The sequence below is a fragment of the Leptopilina heterotoma genome, unplaced genomic scaffold (genome assembly GCF_015476425.1).
Source record: "Leptopilina heterotoma isolate Lh14 unplaced genomic scaffold, ASM1547642v1 Lhet_183, whole genome shotgun sequence".
NCBI classification, from domain to species: domain Eukaryota; kingdom Metazoa; phylum Arthropoda; class Insecta; order Hymenoptera; family Figitidae; genus Leptopilina; species Leptopilina heterotoma.
In genome coordinates, this window is record NW_025110901.1 from 856,672 (window position 1) to 872,887 (window position 16,216).

Genomic DNA, 16,216 nt, shown 5'->3' on the forward strand with positions numbered 1-16,216 from the left:
AAAGATCGGTTTTAAAATTCACAAAAAAGGTTTAATAACAATAATTAATTAATGTTTAAACTAAAAGAAATTTTTTTTGACTAAAAATACAATTTTTCAAGTGAAGAATTTACTTTGTCAATGTATCGAGCTTTTCAAGTAATTTCTCTAATAAAGGTAACAATAATGCCTATTAATGAAGTTAGTAATTAATTTTCCTTCGTCAAGTCAGAGAACGAATCAGAACTTAATAAGAAGTACCTATAGAGTCGAATACTGTTAATGTCTGTCTTAACATAATGAAGTTTGTTCTTAACAAAAAAAAAAAAATAAAAATAAATAAAAAAAAATCAATTCGCTACTTACTTCTAAATTTTTTCGGTTTCTATTAATTGTACTTGGTTTTGAAGCAGTGCGCTTTACATGAAGAAAAAAGCAAACAAATGAGAGTTTATTTTTGAAAATTTACTTTCATCACTTATCACTTCTCAAATGTTCCTTTTTTATAGTCTAAAAGTTTACAATTAACTAAATTTTTATTTTCATGTTTTAACTGTTAAATATTAATATTAATAAATATTAATTAATATTATTAATATTTTTGACTGTTAAATATTAATATTTTAATTCTGGTAAATATTAATAATAATTAATATTCTTGACTGTTAAATATTAAATATTAATTAATATTTTTGACTGTTACAATATTCTTTCGTTTGTGCAAAAATAGTTTCTAAAAATGTTATTTGTTTTTTTTTATCACTTTCATAAATTACTTTCATTGAAAAGTAATACAATACGCATTACTTCCTCTTAACGATGATTAGTGTGTATTACAAAATGTATAATTACATTTAATTATTCAATTATGTATACCACTCATGTTTGATAAGTAATGTACACAATTAACTTTTTAAATCCATTAATGTACATAATTTTGCTTTTTGATATTTATAAATAGAAAAGTAGTTATATACGTGAAATGCTATCTCTGAATTTCTCGTCACTTTTGTTTCCCTCTTTTTTTTTGTTATCGTTCATTTCCTCTTTTTCCGGAGTGTATAAAAAATATTCGAAATACAGAGAGTAAAGGCTGAAGAAAAAGTTTTTTCTCTGATAAAATTTTAGTCTTGAGGTCAGTCGGTGGCTTGAAAAAATTTGAGAAATAAGACAAGTTTTTGTCAAAAGGAAAAAAAAATAAAACTAAATTATAAATTTATCGTGGCATTCGTAATGGCACTAAGTAAATTTGCCACCGTCGTAGTATTATCGGCAGCGAAAGGATTATCGTCTGCATCAGAGGTGAAGGAATCATCTTTAGGCATGTACACTTTAATGATGTCAACTAAGGCACTTTGAGATCCAAATACTAGAGCCAAGACGCCTATTATACAAATAACAATATTCTTTATGGCTACCCAATTTCCTGGTCCGAATCCAATGTCCCAGTAGGTGACAGTTTCAATGAAAACGGGAATCAAAAGTCCCAGAATTGAAAAGCAGAAGGCTCCCAATAGACCGATGAAAGGTGCAATTGTCGGCACGGCCACTGCCAATAGAACTGAAATAAAAACGAATTTTTTCCATTAATTTCCAAAATTCTTAATCAATTAATTAAAATTCTTTAATTCTATTATTAACACTATTATTAATTTTTAATTTAATTTTGATATCAAGCTGAAGTTCGCAACGAGTTTAAGAAACGAATCGACAATTCTAAGAGAATTAAATATTTATCTAGAGATACAAATTTTTAATGTAAATCGTACCCGATCCAGTGACAAGGACTGTTCTCATTATGTAATTAGCAAGCAAAGGTCTCTTTTCACATTTGCCCTTAATTGCATTCCATCCAATATCTAAACAGACGTAAAATTGAAGACCGAATGTACAAAAGACAGCGGCACCAACGAGTATTTTAACAGCCTGTGCGGGTCTATAACAAGAAAAATACAATTATTTCCCTCTTTTTCTCTTTAACAGTAAAAGAAATTTAATGAGATTAATTTAGTTAACATTAAATTAAATTAATTAAATCAAATTAAAATAAATTGCATTAAATTATTAACATTAAATTACATTATATTAATTAACATTAAATTAAATTATATTATATTAATTAACATTAAATTAAATTACATTATATTAATTAAAAGTAAATTAAATTATTTAAATATAATAATCCAAATGGAAAAAAATTATGTAATATATTTTCTGAAAGAAAAGGAATTAATTAATTTGACAAAAATTAAATTTTTATTTCCGACGAAAACTTACATTTCATGAACTGGAAGATTCAAGGTAATAGAATCCTCAGTATGATCTGGATACGCACAATATCCGAGAAAACCAAGAAGAATGTAAATCATTGTGACGCCACCCATTCCTCTATTGAGAACTCCACAAATGCCCGTAAAATGCTGAGGAGTTTTCATACTATTTTCAAGAGGCATTACCACACCTAAAAAAATAAATCTTATATTAATTAAATCTGAAATAATTGAATTCTTATATTAAAGAAATTTATCCAAATATTTCAAAATAATTCCATTTCTTGAGAAAAATTTTATTAATAAAATCTTTAAAAATAAGTTAATTTTTTAAAAATTTTACGAGAAATTTAATTAAAATAATATTAAAAATATTTAAATTCTTAGTTTTATCAAAATTTTTGAAAATAATTGAATTTCTGCAAAGAATGTTGTAATTAACATTTTTTTTTAAATAATTGAATTCTTTTGAGAAATTATTTTACAATTTTTTCAAGAAATGTTATTAATTAATTAATTAATTAATTAATTTTATTATTTACTAAAATAATTGAATTATTTGAAAGAATTTTATTTGAAATTTAAAAGTAATTGAATTTCTGCGAAGAATTTTAATATTTATGAAAATAATTGAAATATTGCTAAGAATTTCATTAAAATTGTCGAAAATAATTGATTTATTTCCAGGAATTTAATTAAAATTGTAGTAAAAATATTTTAATTTTCATAAAGTCTAAAATCAAAATTTTTTGAAAATATTTAAATGATGAAAATAATTCAATTCTTGGCAAGAATTTCATTATTTACTAAAAATCATTAAATAATAATGAAATTTATCAACTTTTATTGTTTATTAATTTAAAAAAAATGATTTTTAATGGAATTTTAACTTTATTTTGTTGGAAAACTGTTGAATTAATTTGAAATACTCACCGATAGCTTCCATGGCAAAAATGGTTATACTGAAGAAATTTGGAAAGCCGGAAAGTGGTGCCACTAGAGGAATTTCATTAACTGGATGAAGATTCATTACTAGATAATAAAATGTAATTCCCAAACCAGTTCCCATAAAAACATTCGCTACCATTGAGACTGGTGCGAGATATTTTAAATCGGGCACCCAACTCAAAAGTATCAAAGGCACCAATAAGAGGGCAATAATAAATCTCTCATTGTAATCCACTCCCGTATGATGTTCGATAACTTGCTCAAAGTTTCTTGCAACAATTACCGCGTACACACTGCAGGTACCAAAGTAGGTTAAAAACAAACTTATTTCAATGAGATACCTGTAACAGAATTAATTCATTTCATTAATTAACTTCAATTATTTCTTATTAAATTTCTAATTAATAAAAATTAAATTAAATTTTTTCTTGCCTAGAGAATTTCGAGAATTTTCTACCCCATTTGGGCCCACTTGCAAAGGCAACTTCCGCCACATCTCCAAAACTCATTTGCGTTCTTTTTGTTCTGTGATACAAAACGTGAGCACATTTTACCTGGAAAAAGAATTTTTAATATTCAATTAGGGAAAATGTATTTTTTTTCTTCAATTTATATTTTTAATTCTTTATTTTACATTCAAAAAACTTCATATAAAAATTTGTTTAAAAAAAGTTGGTTTATTTTATAAATATTATTTATGAAAAAAGAAAAATCATAAATAATAAAATAAATTTGAGCAAAATTAACGAAATTTTCTTTTTTTGCAGGGAACAATTTTTTGCAACAATTTTCGAATGAGATTTACTCACAAGGACATAAGCACAATGTGTGCAAACGAAAGCTACGACTATCGTAAAGAAAATTCCGAGCGCAAGTCCAGCGCTTTTGAATGCAACAGGCATTGAGAGAATTCCAGTTCCTAGAGATGCTTTCAACAGATGAGTAAGTGTATCACAATCCCTAAAGAAAAATCAAATAATTTTTTAATAATTACAAAATATAGATTGAGACAAAATTTTCGTCTCAATCAAAATATTTCATTTTTGAATTTTTTTGAATTTTCATACTATTTTTTTAAGTCAACTTAGATCGACTACAAATTCAATTTTATTTTGAAAAGAATTTAATTTACAAAAAATAATTTATAAAAACAATTTACAAAAAACAATTTATAAAAACAATTTACAAAAAATAATTTACAAAAACCAATTTACAAAAAATAATTTACAAAAATCAATTACCAAACAACTTAAGTCTAAATTTTACAAATTGATAATAAATTCAAAGAGAAAAAAAGTAAAAAATAATACAAAATAAATCATAGGGCCTGGAAAAAATATAAATAAAAAAAACTTACGTCGTTGGATTATCTACTTTGCGCTCTAGAAAGGGATCAAATGCCTTTCCGTCGTATCCATTTTCCATATCCCGTGTAAATACTTGAACCTTGTATCTGGAAAATAAAAAAAAATTATTAACGAAGAAATTAAATTAAAATAATAAAAATAAAGAAATAACGAAAAAATTGAACAGTAACTCGATTTAATTAACTAATAAATTTAACCATAAAAATAAATAATGAGGAAATTAAACAATAACTCAATTGAAATAATTGAATTTAACAATTAAAATAAATAAATAACGAAGAAATTGAACACAGTAACTCGATTGAAACAAAACTGAAAATAGCAAAAGTTGATTAAAAAAAACAACTTTTTCTGTAAAATTTACAAAGTAATTATTTCAAGAAATTAATCACAAAATTATCAGTAAAAAAAAAACGTCGGTGAAGTTTACAACTTTTATAATCAATATTTAAATATTAATAAATATTCAAATTGATGGAAAAAAAACCTTCCACGCAGAAAGCAATCAATTTTTTCAATTTACGAATTTTTGTGTTTAGAATATTTACTCAGAAAAATTTTCTTACAAATTTTCCAAACGAAAATATCTAAGAATTTGCTTAGAATAATATTTTTTTTCTAAATCATTGATTTTTTATTTTTTTTTTATTTTTATATTATATCATAATTATATTATAATAATTATATAATAATAATAATAATTATTATTATTATTCTTATTTTATTATTATAAACTTTCTGAACTTTACTAAAGTCGCAAAAAAAGAAAAATGACAATCAAATTTTTTACAGAACTGAAATCGAAAATATTTTACATAACAATTTTTTTTTTTTTATGAATTATTGAAAATACAAAGTTTTGAAAATAATAGAGAAACAGAGAAAATAGCAAAAAGTTGATAAAAAAGCCCCTACATGTTATAAGTAAATTTTTACAAAGTATTTATTACCGGGAGATCATTTTCATAAAATTATCAGTCAAAAAAAAAAAAAAAAAAAATTATCTCAGATAAACGTCTACTAGATTATTGGTTTTCTTGATGTATAGTCATTATAAATAGGTCAAGGAATTCGCACAACATGTTTGTGCATAATTATCAGGTAGTGAGCACTTAGGCAAATTGCGAACAATTCGATTGACAGGATCATTTATCTCATTGATGAAAGGAAACTCCGATTGTATTAATTGAAGACTTTAATTAATAACCGCATAACGAACAAATTTCTCAATGAAATTGTTGCGTTTACTGATTTTCTTTTTTCTTTTTATTTACATTTTTTCCCCCATTCAATTATAATTTACTAAACGGGAAGCAATTTTTGTAGTTTTTCTACTATTTTCGGATTATTATAATTTTCTAAAACAAATATTTCATTATTTTCGAATAATATTATTTACTTATTTATGTTTACTTAAATATTTATTTAATTATTTCTCTACTTTTGTATTTATTTTATTCATTTTTTTTGTATTTTCTTTCTTTATTTTTTTTGTATTTTTGTATTTATTTCTGTATTTATTTTTGTATTTCTTTTTTTTATTTATTTATTTTTGTATTTACTTCTGTATTTATTGTTGCATTTATTTTTGTATTTCTTTTTGAATTTTTTTCTTTTTATCATTTCCTTTTTCTGAATAAGTTCGCATTTTGGTTTCTTTCCAAATTTTCTCGCAATTATTAAAAACTCACTTGTTTGGTAAAACTTCTTCTTTCTTTCCATCCTGGGGAAGGAACGTATCCATCTCCGTAGGAGCTTTATCTTTATATTTTTCTTCACCCTGAAAAAAAATTATTATTTAAAATTATTATTTGTAAAAAATTTGATTTTTATTCTATTATTTTTTATTTTACTATAAAATTGACACTAAAAAATAATTTTTCTTTAACAAAATTTTTAATTCTTTAATTGAAATAAGTTAATAACTCACCATTTTGACTTCTTGTTTTTATATTTTTACAAATTCACCTGAAACAAAACCATTAAAAATTAGTATTAAAAAATTTCCATTTCCAATTTTACAGGAAGAAAATTGACAGAATTTTTTCAATTTTTTTTCCTGTAAAATTTACTTAGGTCTATTTTTTTTAGCTAAAAAAGTTGAGCAACAAAATAAGCATATTTTCACTCCCTCATTAAAATTTTACAGGAAAATATAATTTTAGATTAGATTATTTAAGAGGAAAATTTGCTATTTAAAAAAAAGTCTTCTTTTCGCACTGGAAGACAAAACAATTAAATTAAAAATTTTCTCTTTATATTAAATTGTAGAAAAATTCATAACCTTTAACATTGGGACTTTGATTTCTCATTTGCTTGTAAAGAATTTAAAAATAACGAAAATAATTCTTTTATTATTCCTTCTCTGCGATGATTTTTAATTCTTTCTGCATTTCAATATAATGTTTACTTTGCAATTCTTTATTTTGTTATTGAAATTTTAATCAGTTATTTTAATTTTTAAAATTTTAATCGTTAAAAATATTTTTGTTTACATTTTAATAGTTTTTGCCTATTTTCTCTAAATAAATAATTTTTTTTTATAATTCGCCAAACAAAAAATAAATTTTTACATTTTGCCTTTTTTTCCGTTAATAATTTTTATATAAAAAAAACATTTTGTTTACATTTTGACTATTTTACCAGTGTGAGTAATTAAAAATATATTTCTATAGAATTTACTAAAAAAAAATACAAAAGAGAATTGCAAAAAAAATTTTTTATCAGACCAGTCGAGGTACATATTTGATGCTTCAATTTAATACACGGGATAATATCCGGTATAAAATCGTATATGATAGAATCAACCATCTGTTTAAATATTTTCATATATAATACGTATTAGTTGCGTCAGTAAAAAAATTATATAATTTAAAAAAATTAAAAAATAAAATTCCAGTGCGAATATTTTTCACATAAATGTAATTTTATTATCTCAACATCGTTTTTTCAAACGTAAACATTTTTTAACGGAATGTAAAATAAAACTGACGCTTCTTTCGAAATTTACTTTTTTATTTATCCATTTTTTAATTTTCTATTTATTTTTTATTTACATTATTATTATTTATTTATTTTATTTTCTGAAATGAAATGAAATTTTTTCCATACTTATTTTCAAATAATAATTAAATTAATACGATAAATAAACAATTTATATATATAGATTAATTAAGAAAAAAAATGGATAAATATAACTTTTTTAAAATTGGTTCCAATTATCATAAATGACTTCATTTAACAAAATGAATTTTAAGGTCAAACGCAATTGAGATAACAAAATTACAACATTAAGGATTGTTCGTATGTTTTTGTCATCACAATTTTATCAAATTATTTCGAAATTAAAAATTTTCTTAATGAAATGTCTCGAAAGAGCGATTTTGAAGAAAAAAAAATAAATTACAATATAAATTTACATACAGATTATGAAAAATAAAGTTTGAATTTAAAAATAGTATTTAACAAACTTTTATTAATGTTATATTTGAGACACGATTAAAAGTGACAAGAAAAAACTATTTATTCTTATCTGACCACATTTTACAATCTTTATGTGTATTTTAATTATTTCTCACAAATTTTATAATTTTTAAATTAAAAATTTGCTTTTTAATTTATAAAATTATTTTTATGATTTTATTATTTTTGATTGTTTTTATTTTTCTACTGATATTATTTTATTATTCTTTTATTTTTTATTATTTACACTATGATTTTTTCATTATTAGTATTTTAATTATTTTAATAATTTTTTTATTATTAAATATTATTATTATTATTAAATTCTTTTATCTTGTATTGTTATTCTATTTTATTCACATTTTTTTATTGCTAAATAAAAATAAATAAAAAATTACAAAACTTAATTTTCCTATTGTTCGTAATTGATGAATTATGATTATTAGTGCCCATTTTATTTAATTTATGGACTCATTTGAAATTATGAGAGAAAATATAAATACCGTGTGGTATTTAAAATCAACAACTTTTCTCTTAAACAGTAAACAATAGTTTGATAATAATTCATAAAAGAGTGAAGTAATCTTTTGACAAATGTTTCTTTAGAAATCCATCTTTGTTTGCCAATGAATTATCTTGAATCTATTAAAGCTCACATTGTAAAATAGATGCGGTAATAATAAAGTTTGAAATGACTTGTTACTGTTCGCGCTCATTATTCATGATTTACAATTTCATTGCAAGAAAATGAAAAAAAAAGAAAAATAGAAAAATTCAGTTCTTTTAGTACCAAAACCAAAAAAAAAAGGGAAACAATTTACGAAAATTTACACTTTTCGCTGTTAAATAATAATTATACATACAAATAAATAAAAATAAAACTGACAATAATAAAAATAATAATATTAATAAATATAATTAAATAATTAATAGTAATTTTAAACGGAAAAAATTGTAAGCAATTGACACTAAAAAAATCGCACATAAAAATATTCTAAACATTCAAATTCTACTAAACAATTATTGAAATCTGTCCATAAAATTATTATTCTACGACTTTTAGAATGACATTTTTTTATTTTTCACAGATTAAAAAAGAAGCAATAGGAAAAGTTTTTTTTTGAAAAGAATTTCAAAATTTTTATTATTTGCACAATTTTATTTTACTCATTCAATTTAAATAATTTATAATTGCTTCCTCATGGAGGAAATACATTTTCAAATTATTTTCTGTATAAAATTTTTCCAAAACGCTAATAAAATAAGTAAAAAAAAAATAAAAATTAATTTAAAAAATTGAATATGAAAATAAAATGAAATAAAGAAAAAAATATAGAAATTAAATAAGAAATATTAAATCAGTAAAGAATAAAAATAAGAAAATTACATAAAAAAATCAAAATACATAAATAGATAAAAAATAAAAATTAGTAACAAAATAGAAAAAAAGTAGAAAATAAAAATAAAGAAATAAAATAAAACTATGCAAAATGAAATAAAAAATGGAAATAAATAAAATAAAAAAGTTTACGAGAAAAAAAAAGTTTACAAAAAAAATGTTAAAAGAAATTATAAAAGATTAAAACGATTTTATATAGAGAATGTCAATCGAGATGAATAATAGGACATCAAAAGACATTTCATTAGATGACAACGAGACAGTAAAATTAAATTACACTCGAATTTATTCTGGGACTCGCGTGCTATCATTTTACAAGTAACGTTGTAGGCAGAGGAAGTGCCCTGTTCCCTCAAATTTTTAGATAATTAATTAATAACAAGTTAATAGATTCCATTTGTTCGTTTAGTTTGTATGAAGAAATTATTAACCGAGATAAGAAAATAGAAAAATTGATACTAAATGAATTGTAGTAATTTTTTTCTTTTTGAAAAAAAATTTTAATATTTAACAAAATCAATTACTTTAGCAATTAAACAATAGAATTAAAATAAAATTAAATAAATAATTAGAAATTAAATAAAGAAATAAATAAAAATAAAAAAAATAAATTTAAATAAAAAGTAAACCAACGAATTAATAGAAATTAAAACAATAACTAAGAAAAAATTAAATTAATAAATAATTTTGTAATAATAATTAAACAAAAGAATTGAAATATAATTAATTAAATAAAGAAAATTTAAATAAATGAATAAAATAAATTTAAAATAAAAGTTAAATTAGTAAAAGTAAAAATTAAATACATGAATAATTAAAAATTAAATAAATAAATAAAAATTAACATTTGCAATATTAAAAGATTAAAAATATAATTCCTTCAATAATTTCAGAGTATAAATCATTCTAATTCTAATATAACTGATTTAAATATTTTTTTAGTTCCTCGACTAGAAGCTAACCAGTTAAAGAATAATTTACCGTTAATCTAATTGAGATGCGAATAAAGCCCTGGAGATTATTTGATAAATTTCTTTAGGGAATTTCTTCCATCTACAATAGAAAATTTTTTCCATATTGTAAAATTCACTCTCCGGTTGATTTTAAAAAATTAAAAATTGATTATCGACTTAAATTATTTTTTCCGAAATAAAAAAAAATTTTTTTGCCACAATTTAATTACGAAAAAATTGAAGATAATTATTTTTTAGAAATATTTTTTTTCTGTTTTTCTATATAGAACTGTACCTAAATTTAAAATGAATAGTTGAGAATCTCTGTCTTAGAACCAAGAGTGACTTTAGATATTTCTGAACAAGATTCACTGGCGAAAAACGAAATTCACGTGACGAAAAAGAAAAATTTCTTTCTTTGTTACGAAAATACATGAATTTTAGAATAAATTCTCTGTTTTGCGTCAACAATATTTTTTTAAAAACTATTTTTAACAAAAAAAAAAAAGAAAAAGAGTATTGAAATTATTTTTTCTGAAAAATAAGTTGTATAAAAATTATTTTTTTTAAAAAATTAATTCCATAGAAATTTCTATTTCCTAAATAATTAATTCCATAAAAAATTGTTTTCTCCTAAAAAAATAAATTCTATAGATTTTTAAACATTAATTTCAAAGAAATTGTTTTTTTGTCGTCAATCAAAAAAATTAATTATGTAAATAATTGTTAATCCAGAGAAAAAGATATAATTTTCCATTTTTAGAATGCAGAAAAAAAGAATAATTTTTTTTTTTTGAATAATTATATTTTGAATTAAAGAGTTCTATAATATTACTGATCAATAACATTCCTTGACCTGAGTTTCCTCTCTCGAGACACTCTTTCATATATTTTAATTATTAATTGCCTTTTGTCTCGGATGAGTTTTCCTTATCGGTATAAAATTATTGATGAATGCGCCTCTGTCGTTCTAATATTTGCTACAAAAAATTTTGTTTTATGCTCAAGATAATAATTTTCTTCCTGGACAATTTTTTTAGAATTCATTTTTCTACAACAAAATAAGATTTCTTTTATTATATGAAAAATAAATTAATTGAATAACAAATAAATAAATGAACTAAATAATAAATTCTTTCGTCAAATAAATAAATTTTTAATATTGTGTATTAAATTTTTCTTTATTTATAGTATTTTTATTTTTTTCTATTTATTCATTAGAATATTTTTATTTATTTTTATTTATTTATTAGAATATTTTTAATTATATTTCTATTTATTTATTAGAATATTTATATTTATTTCTATTTATTAATTAGCACATTTTTATTTATTTATTAGTATGTTTTATTATTTAAATTATATTTTATCAAAAAACTTTAGCATCCTTTAACTTTTACTTATCTGATCTCATTTTTAAAACTTGAAAAATCTCTGAATGGAAAGCAAAACTTGTTTTCACAGATTAACATTTTTATTTTTTTTTGAAAATAGATTTTTAGTTCTGTAAAAAGAATCAGACGTCATTTGCAAAGATATGATAATTTTAGTTGGTTAAAAAATATTTATTGCAAAAGATCCACATTAAATATAAACGATTCAAAAAAATATTATTTCAAACTTTGAGTCTAGTTTTATTATTAAAAAAGATAAAAACAAATTTTTTACATTTTATTATTTATTTAATTTTTTATAAATTAATTTAACATTTCGTTCCATTTATTTGCGCAAAAAACAGATTTTTACTTTATTCTTTATTAATTTATAGAAACGAAAAATAAATAAATCGAAAAAAATAAGAAATAAAATAAATAAAAAGATGGAAACAATTAAGAAATATAATAAAAAGAAAAAAAAGAAAAAGAAATAAAAATTGAATTAAATTATTTGTTTAGAATACGAAATAATAAAATAATTATTTTATTATATATTTTATAATATTTATTATATTATTTTTTATTGTAAATATTTACGATAATAATAATAATAATAATAATAATAATAATAATAATAATAATAATATTTAAAAACATTTAAACGGAATTATCTGCAAAAAATAGTTGTATACGATTGAGAGAAAAAATAATTTAACTGATAGAGAGATTGATAATAAATTTTTCACACATAGAATTTATCAAGTTTATTTTATTTGCAATTGACTCAATATTGTTATTGCAACCCCGGATTGCGATTATTCTCGATTTCTTGTCTCTAACAAAATCCACTTAATGGAAAATTAAATTTTGCTCAAATAGTTTTAAAACAAAATTTTCGACACTAATTTTTGGAATGAATGAAAAAACACATTTTTCCTTTCAGAGTTCATTAACATATTTTATTTTCTTAAAAAAAATTAATTTCCCATTTCTTTTTCTTCCTACAAAAATTAATTTTCTACTTTTGTTAGATAAATAAAATTAATTACATTTTTTTAATAAATAAAATAAATTTTTTTTCCTAAAAAAATTATTTTCTCACTTCTTTTCTTCCTAAAAAAATTAATTTTTATATTTTTTTTAATAAGTAAAATTATTTTCTTTTTTTTCCGAAACAAAATTAATTTCTCACTTTTTTATTTTCATGAAAAAAAATTAATTTCGCACTTCTTTTTTTTCAAATAAAAATAAAATAAAAAGAGATACATCAAAAGGAGGAAAAATGTTGTTTTTCTGTATAAAAGCGGATAAAAAAAATAATGTAATTATTATTTTTGTCGAAAATCAATTTAACAATGCGCGTAAATTTTTTTTTCCCCTGAAACTTTTCCTTATTGTGTGAAAAGCTTTTTTATAATTAAAAATACTTCTTTTGTAATGTATTAAAAACATTAAACGTAAATTCAGCTTTTTTTTTTTTAATTATAAAAGACTATAAACACTGATAAAATATTGTTGAAATATTTTTTCTGCACTCTTTACATTAAGTTGCGTCCTCCGGGACTTACGTAAAAAAATTTAATAACAATATCCCATCGTTTATGAATTGAAAAATATTGAGGAAGTTAATATTGCAAAATAAATAAATGAAATATAAAATAATTGTCAATCATTTTTTTTGTAAATTGGTGAAAAAAAATAAATTAAAAAATAAATAAATTTAAAAAATAAATAAATTGAATAAAAATAAATAAAAATAACAAATAAATTAAATAAATAAAGAAATAAATAATAAATGAATAATAAATTAACAATTAGTAAATAAACAAAGACTAATAATTTATTACTAAAATAAATATTAATTACTTATAGCATAAATAATAATAAATAAAGGAATATTAATTAATTAATAAATTAACAATAATAAATATTTGCTTTTCGGTAAAACCTGTTTTTTCATTGTTGAAAAAAACGGATTTGCAATAACAATAATAAATTAATTAAATTGCTATATAATTAATTATACGAAATAGAAAAAAACAGAAATTAAATTTGAAAAAAAGGGAAAAAGTAAAAAAGAAAGAGTTCAATTAGAGAATTCAAGTAGTTGAGGAATTTTGAAAGTAGTATTCTATTCTTAACATGCAGTTAGAGAAGTATTTATCGACTAGAAGCTTTGACAGAGATTTAAAAGGCTACGCGAATTAGAGTAACATTTATGAATAATTCATCTGCATTTTAATCTCAGAGAAAATTACTTAATCTTCTCATTATGAACCATCTGCTCGTATTTAATTTATTAACTCATCAAATTAGGGACGAATTAAATTTTTCTAATCAGATGTATTTAGGTTTAAATATAATTAAAACTCGTCTTTAAAAAAAAAACCTAGCATTTTAATATAATGAAAATATTATTCTGCGTATTTCCAATCGATAGAAATTTGCTTTTATGTAACTTTTTACGATAAAATATTATACACACTAATTTAATGTTCTCGAACTCTAATATACATATCATGAAAAATTGTAAAGAGCTATTTTTTTATTATGACTAGAAAATATAAATCTGCGCCAATTGGAAAAAAAACTTTTAGTAAAATTAAAATTAATTTTTGAGTGACAAAAATTTATTAAAAATTAAAATTAATTACAATTAATTCATTTTGACAAAAATTTTCTCTTCTGCAAAAATGAGTAAATTGTGCGCGAGGAAATAATTAGAATTAATAAAAAGATTCAGAGAATAAAAAAAAAGAAGTTGCATAACAATAAATCACGGTTGATATGCGATATAGGTATTTAAATGTGATAAGCAAATTTGAATGAAAATATTTTAATTTACAAATTAACAGAGAGCATATTGCTAATATGGGAAAAAGGAATATTCATTGTTTGCTCACAATTAGCATTTTTAAAGCCATATTAAACGTAATTTCATCAATATTCCTTATTTCAGTTTCTCGTTCTTAAATTTTAATTATTGAGAAAAAATCTCTTCCCCCAGATTTTAAATAATTTTAAATAATAATTTTATTAATCTAGAGAATCAATAAAAAAATATCCAAGATTTCAATTTTTGCACGTGCTATAATTAAAATTATATATAGGCCATATTTAATTTTGTGATAAAAATAACGAGTAAATAAAAGGTCTATTGTTGATAAAAAAAAAAGAAACATTTTTCCTTGAGCATTATGTACATAAATTTGAATAGAGTGTCGATATTTCGAAATTCAATATTTTCTAAATTTGTAAAACGGGTTTTGACTTTTGCAAAGTTTCTTTTTTCCATCGAATTAAAAAAAAACAGTAACTTCTATTCCTTTATTGTTGATAAATGTGACGTATGCAGTTAGTATGCAGTTTAAATTTTATAACGTAGAACGAATATTTCCCGTGTTTTATACTCTTGTCAAATAAGAATAAATTATATATGGTAATAATTATTTTTATAAAACAAAAAATTGAATATTAAAATAAAAAAGAAAATTTGACAGAGCAAAAAATAATTGCATTTTGAATTTTCTATTATCTGCATAAATTTTATTTTATTACTCGAAACACCAAAAGGTTGTTACATCATACTGCGGGGTATATCAGCATCAGAAACACTTTCGTGATCTAATTTTGCGTAAAAGTTCTCGAAAAAAAAGAAAAACTCACTTTCCACGTGGTTAAAGAACGGTTATAGAAATTATTACGAAACACGTGTCTGAATTTGGTAATTAAAAATATAATTGCAAAAAAAATTTACTTTTTTGCAAAGTTTTTTTTTTTTGGAAAATAACCTAAAATTTTTTTTTGGTAAATTACAATGTGAATTACATCACATTTTACACCCACGCGGCTTGAACCAATTTTCTATAACCTACATCATTGACGTTGGTTTGAACGTTATAATTATTAATAGAATAAATTAATCAATTTCCGTTTTGAGAAAGATAAATTTTTCCCCTTAAAACCATTTTTTCGGGAGTTCAATAGCGAAAGAGGCAAGCATTGATTTTAGAGTAGTTTTTATACACAACGAATAAAATGAATAGAAGTAAAGGGTTAGCTAAAAAAATACTCGTGGTGTGCTTTAGTACGTTGAAGCTTACCTGGTTTTTTCTTTTCTTAGAAAGAGAGATAGTAATTTTTAAAAAATGTTGCACTAGATTAATTTGAAATGAAGCACTAGTTTAGACTCATTACACGCGAAATTTATATTCACTTTTAATTTAGAAAGGAACTATTTTATATTATAAAAAAAAAATTATAAGAGTTCACGCCGCACAGGCAACTGCGCGAACCGGCGAACGAATGCACACATATCGTGCTTTGCACTCCAAAAGAAAAGAAAGCAGGTTATTATCTCCCGGAAACCGTGTCCTTTATTTTTCCTAATCGCCACCAGGAGCGCTACTGGATAGAGGTTCGGGTAGCAGAAGCTTTTTTCCCTGTTTACCTCGACTTTTCC

General features: G+C 21.6%; 1 protein-coding gene across 1 annotated transcript; it reads right to left on the bottom strand.

The window, feature by feature from the left end:
- Positions 1-836: 836 nt before the first annotated feature.
- LOC122500297 (proton-coupled amino acid transporter-like protein pathetic) lies at positions 837-16,065 on the bottom strand. The gene is made up of 10 exons (XM_043609162.1): positions 15,858-16,065; positions 6,495-6,532; positions 6,256-6,344; positions 4,555-4,650; positions 4,007-4,157; positions 3,630-3,751; positions 3,183-3,538; positions 2,257-2,440; positions 1,749-1,915; positions 837-1,540 (listed from the first exon to the last, which is right to left on the bottom strand). Exons 2-10 carry the CDS (start codon positions 6,495-6,497, stop codon positions 1,188-1,190), a joined length of 1,521 nt encoding a protein of 506 aa, XP_043465097.1. The 5' UTR covers positions 6,498-6,532; positions 15,858-16,065; the 3' UTR covers positions 837-1,187.
- Positions 16,066-16,216: the final 151 nt, after the last annotated feature.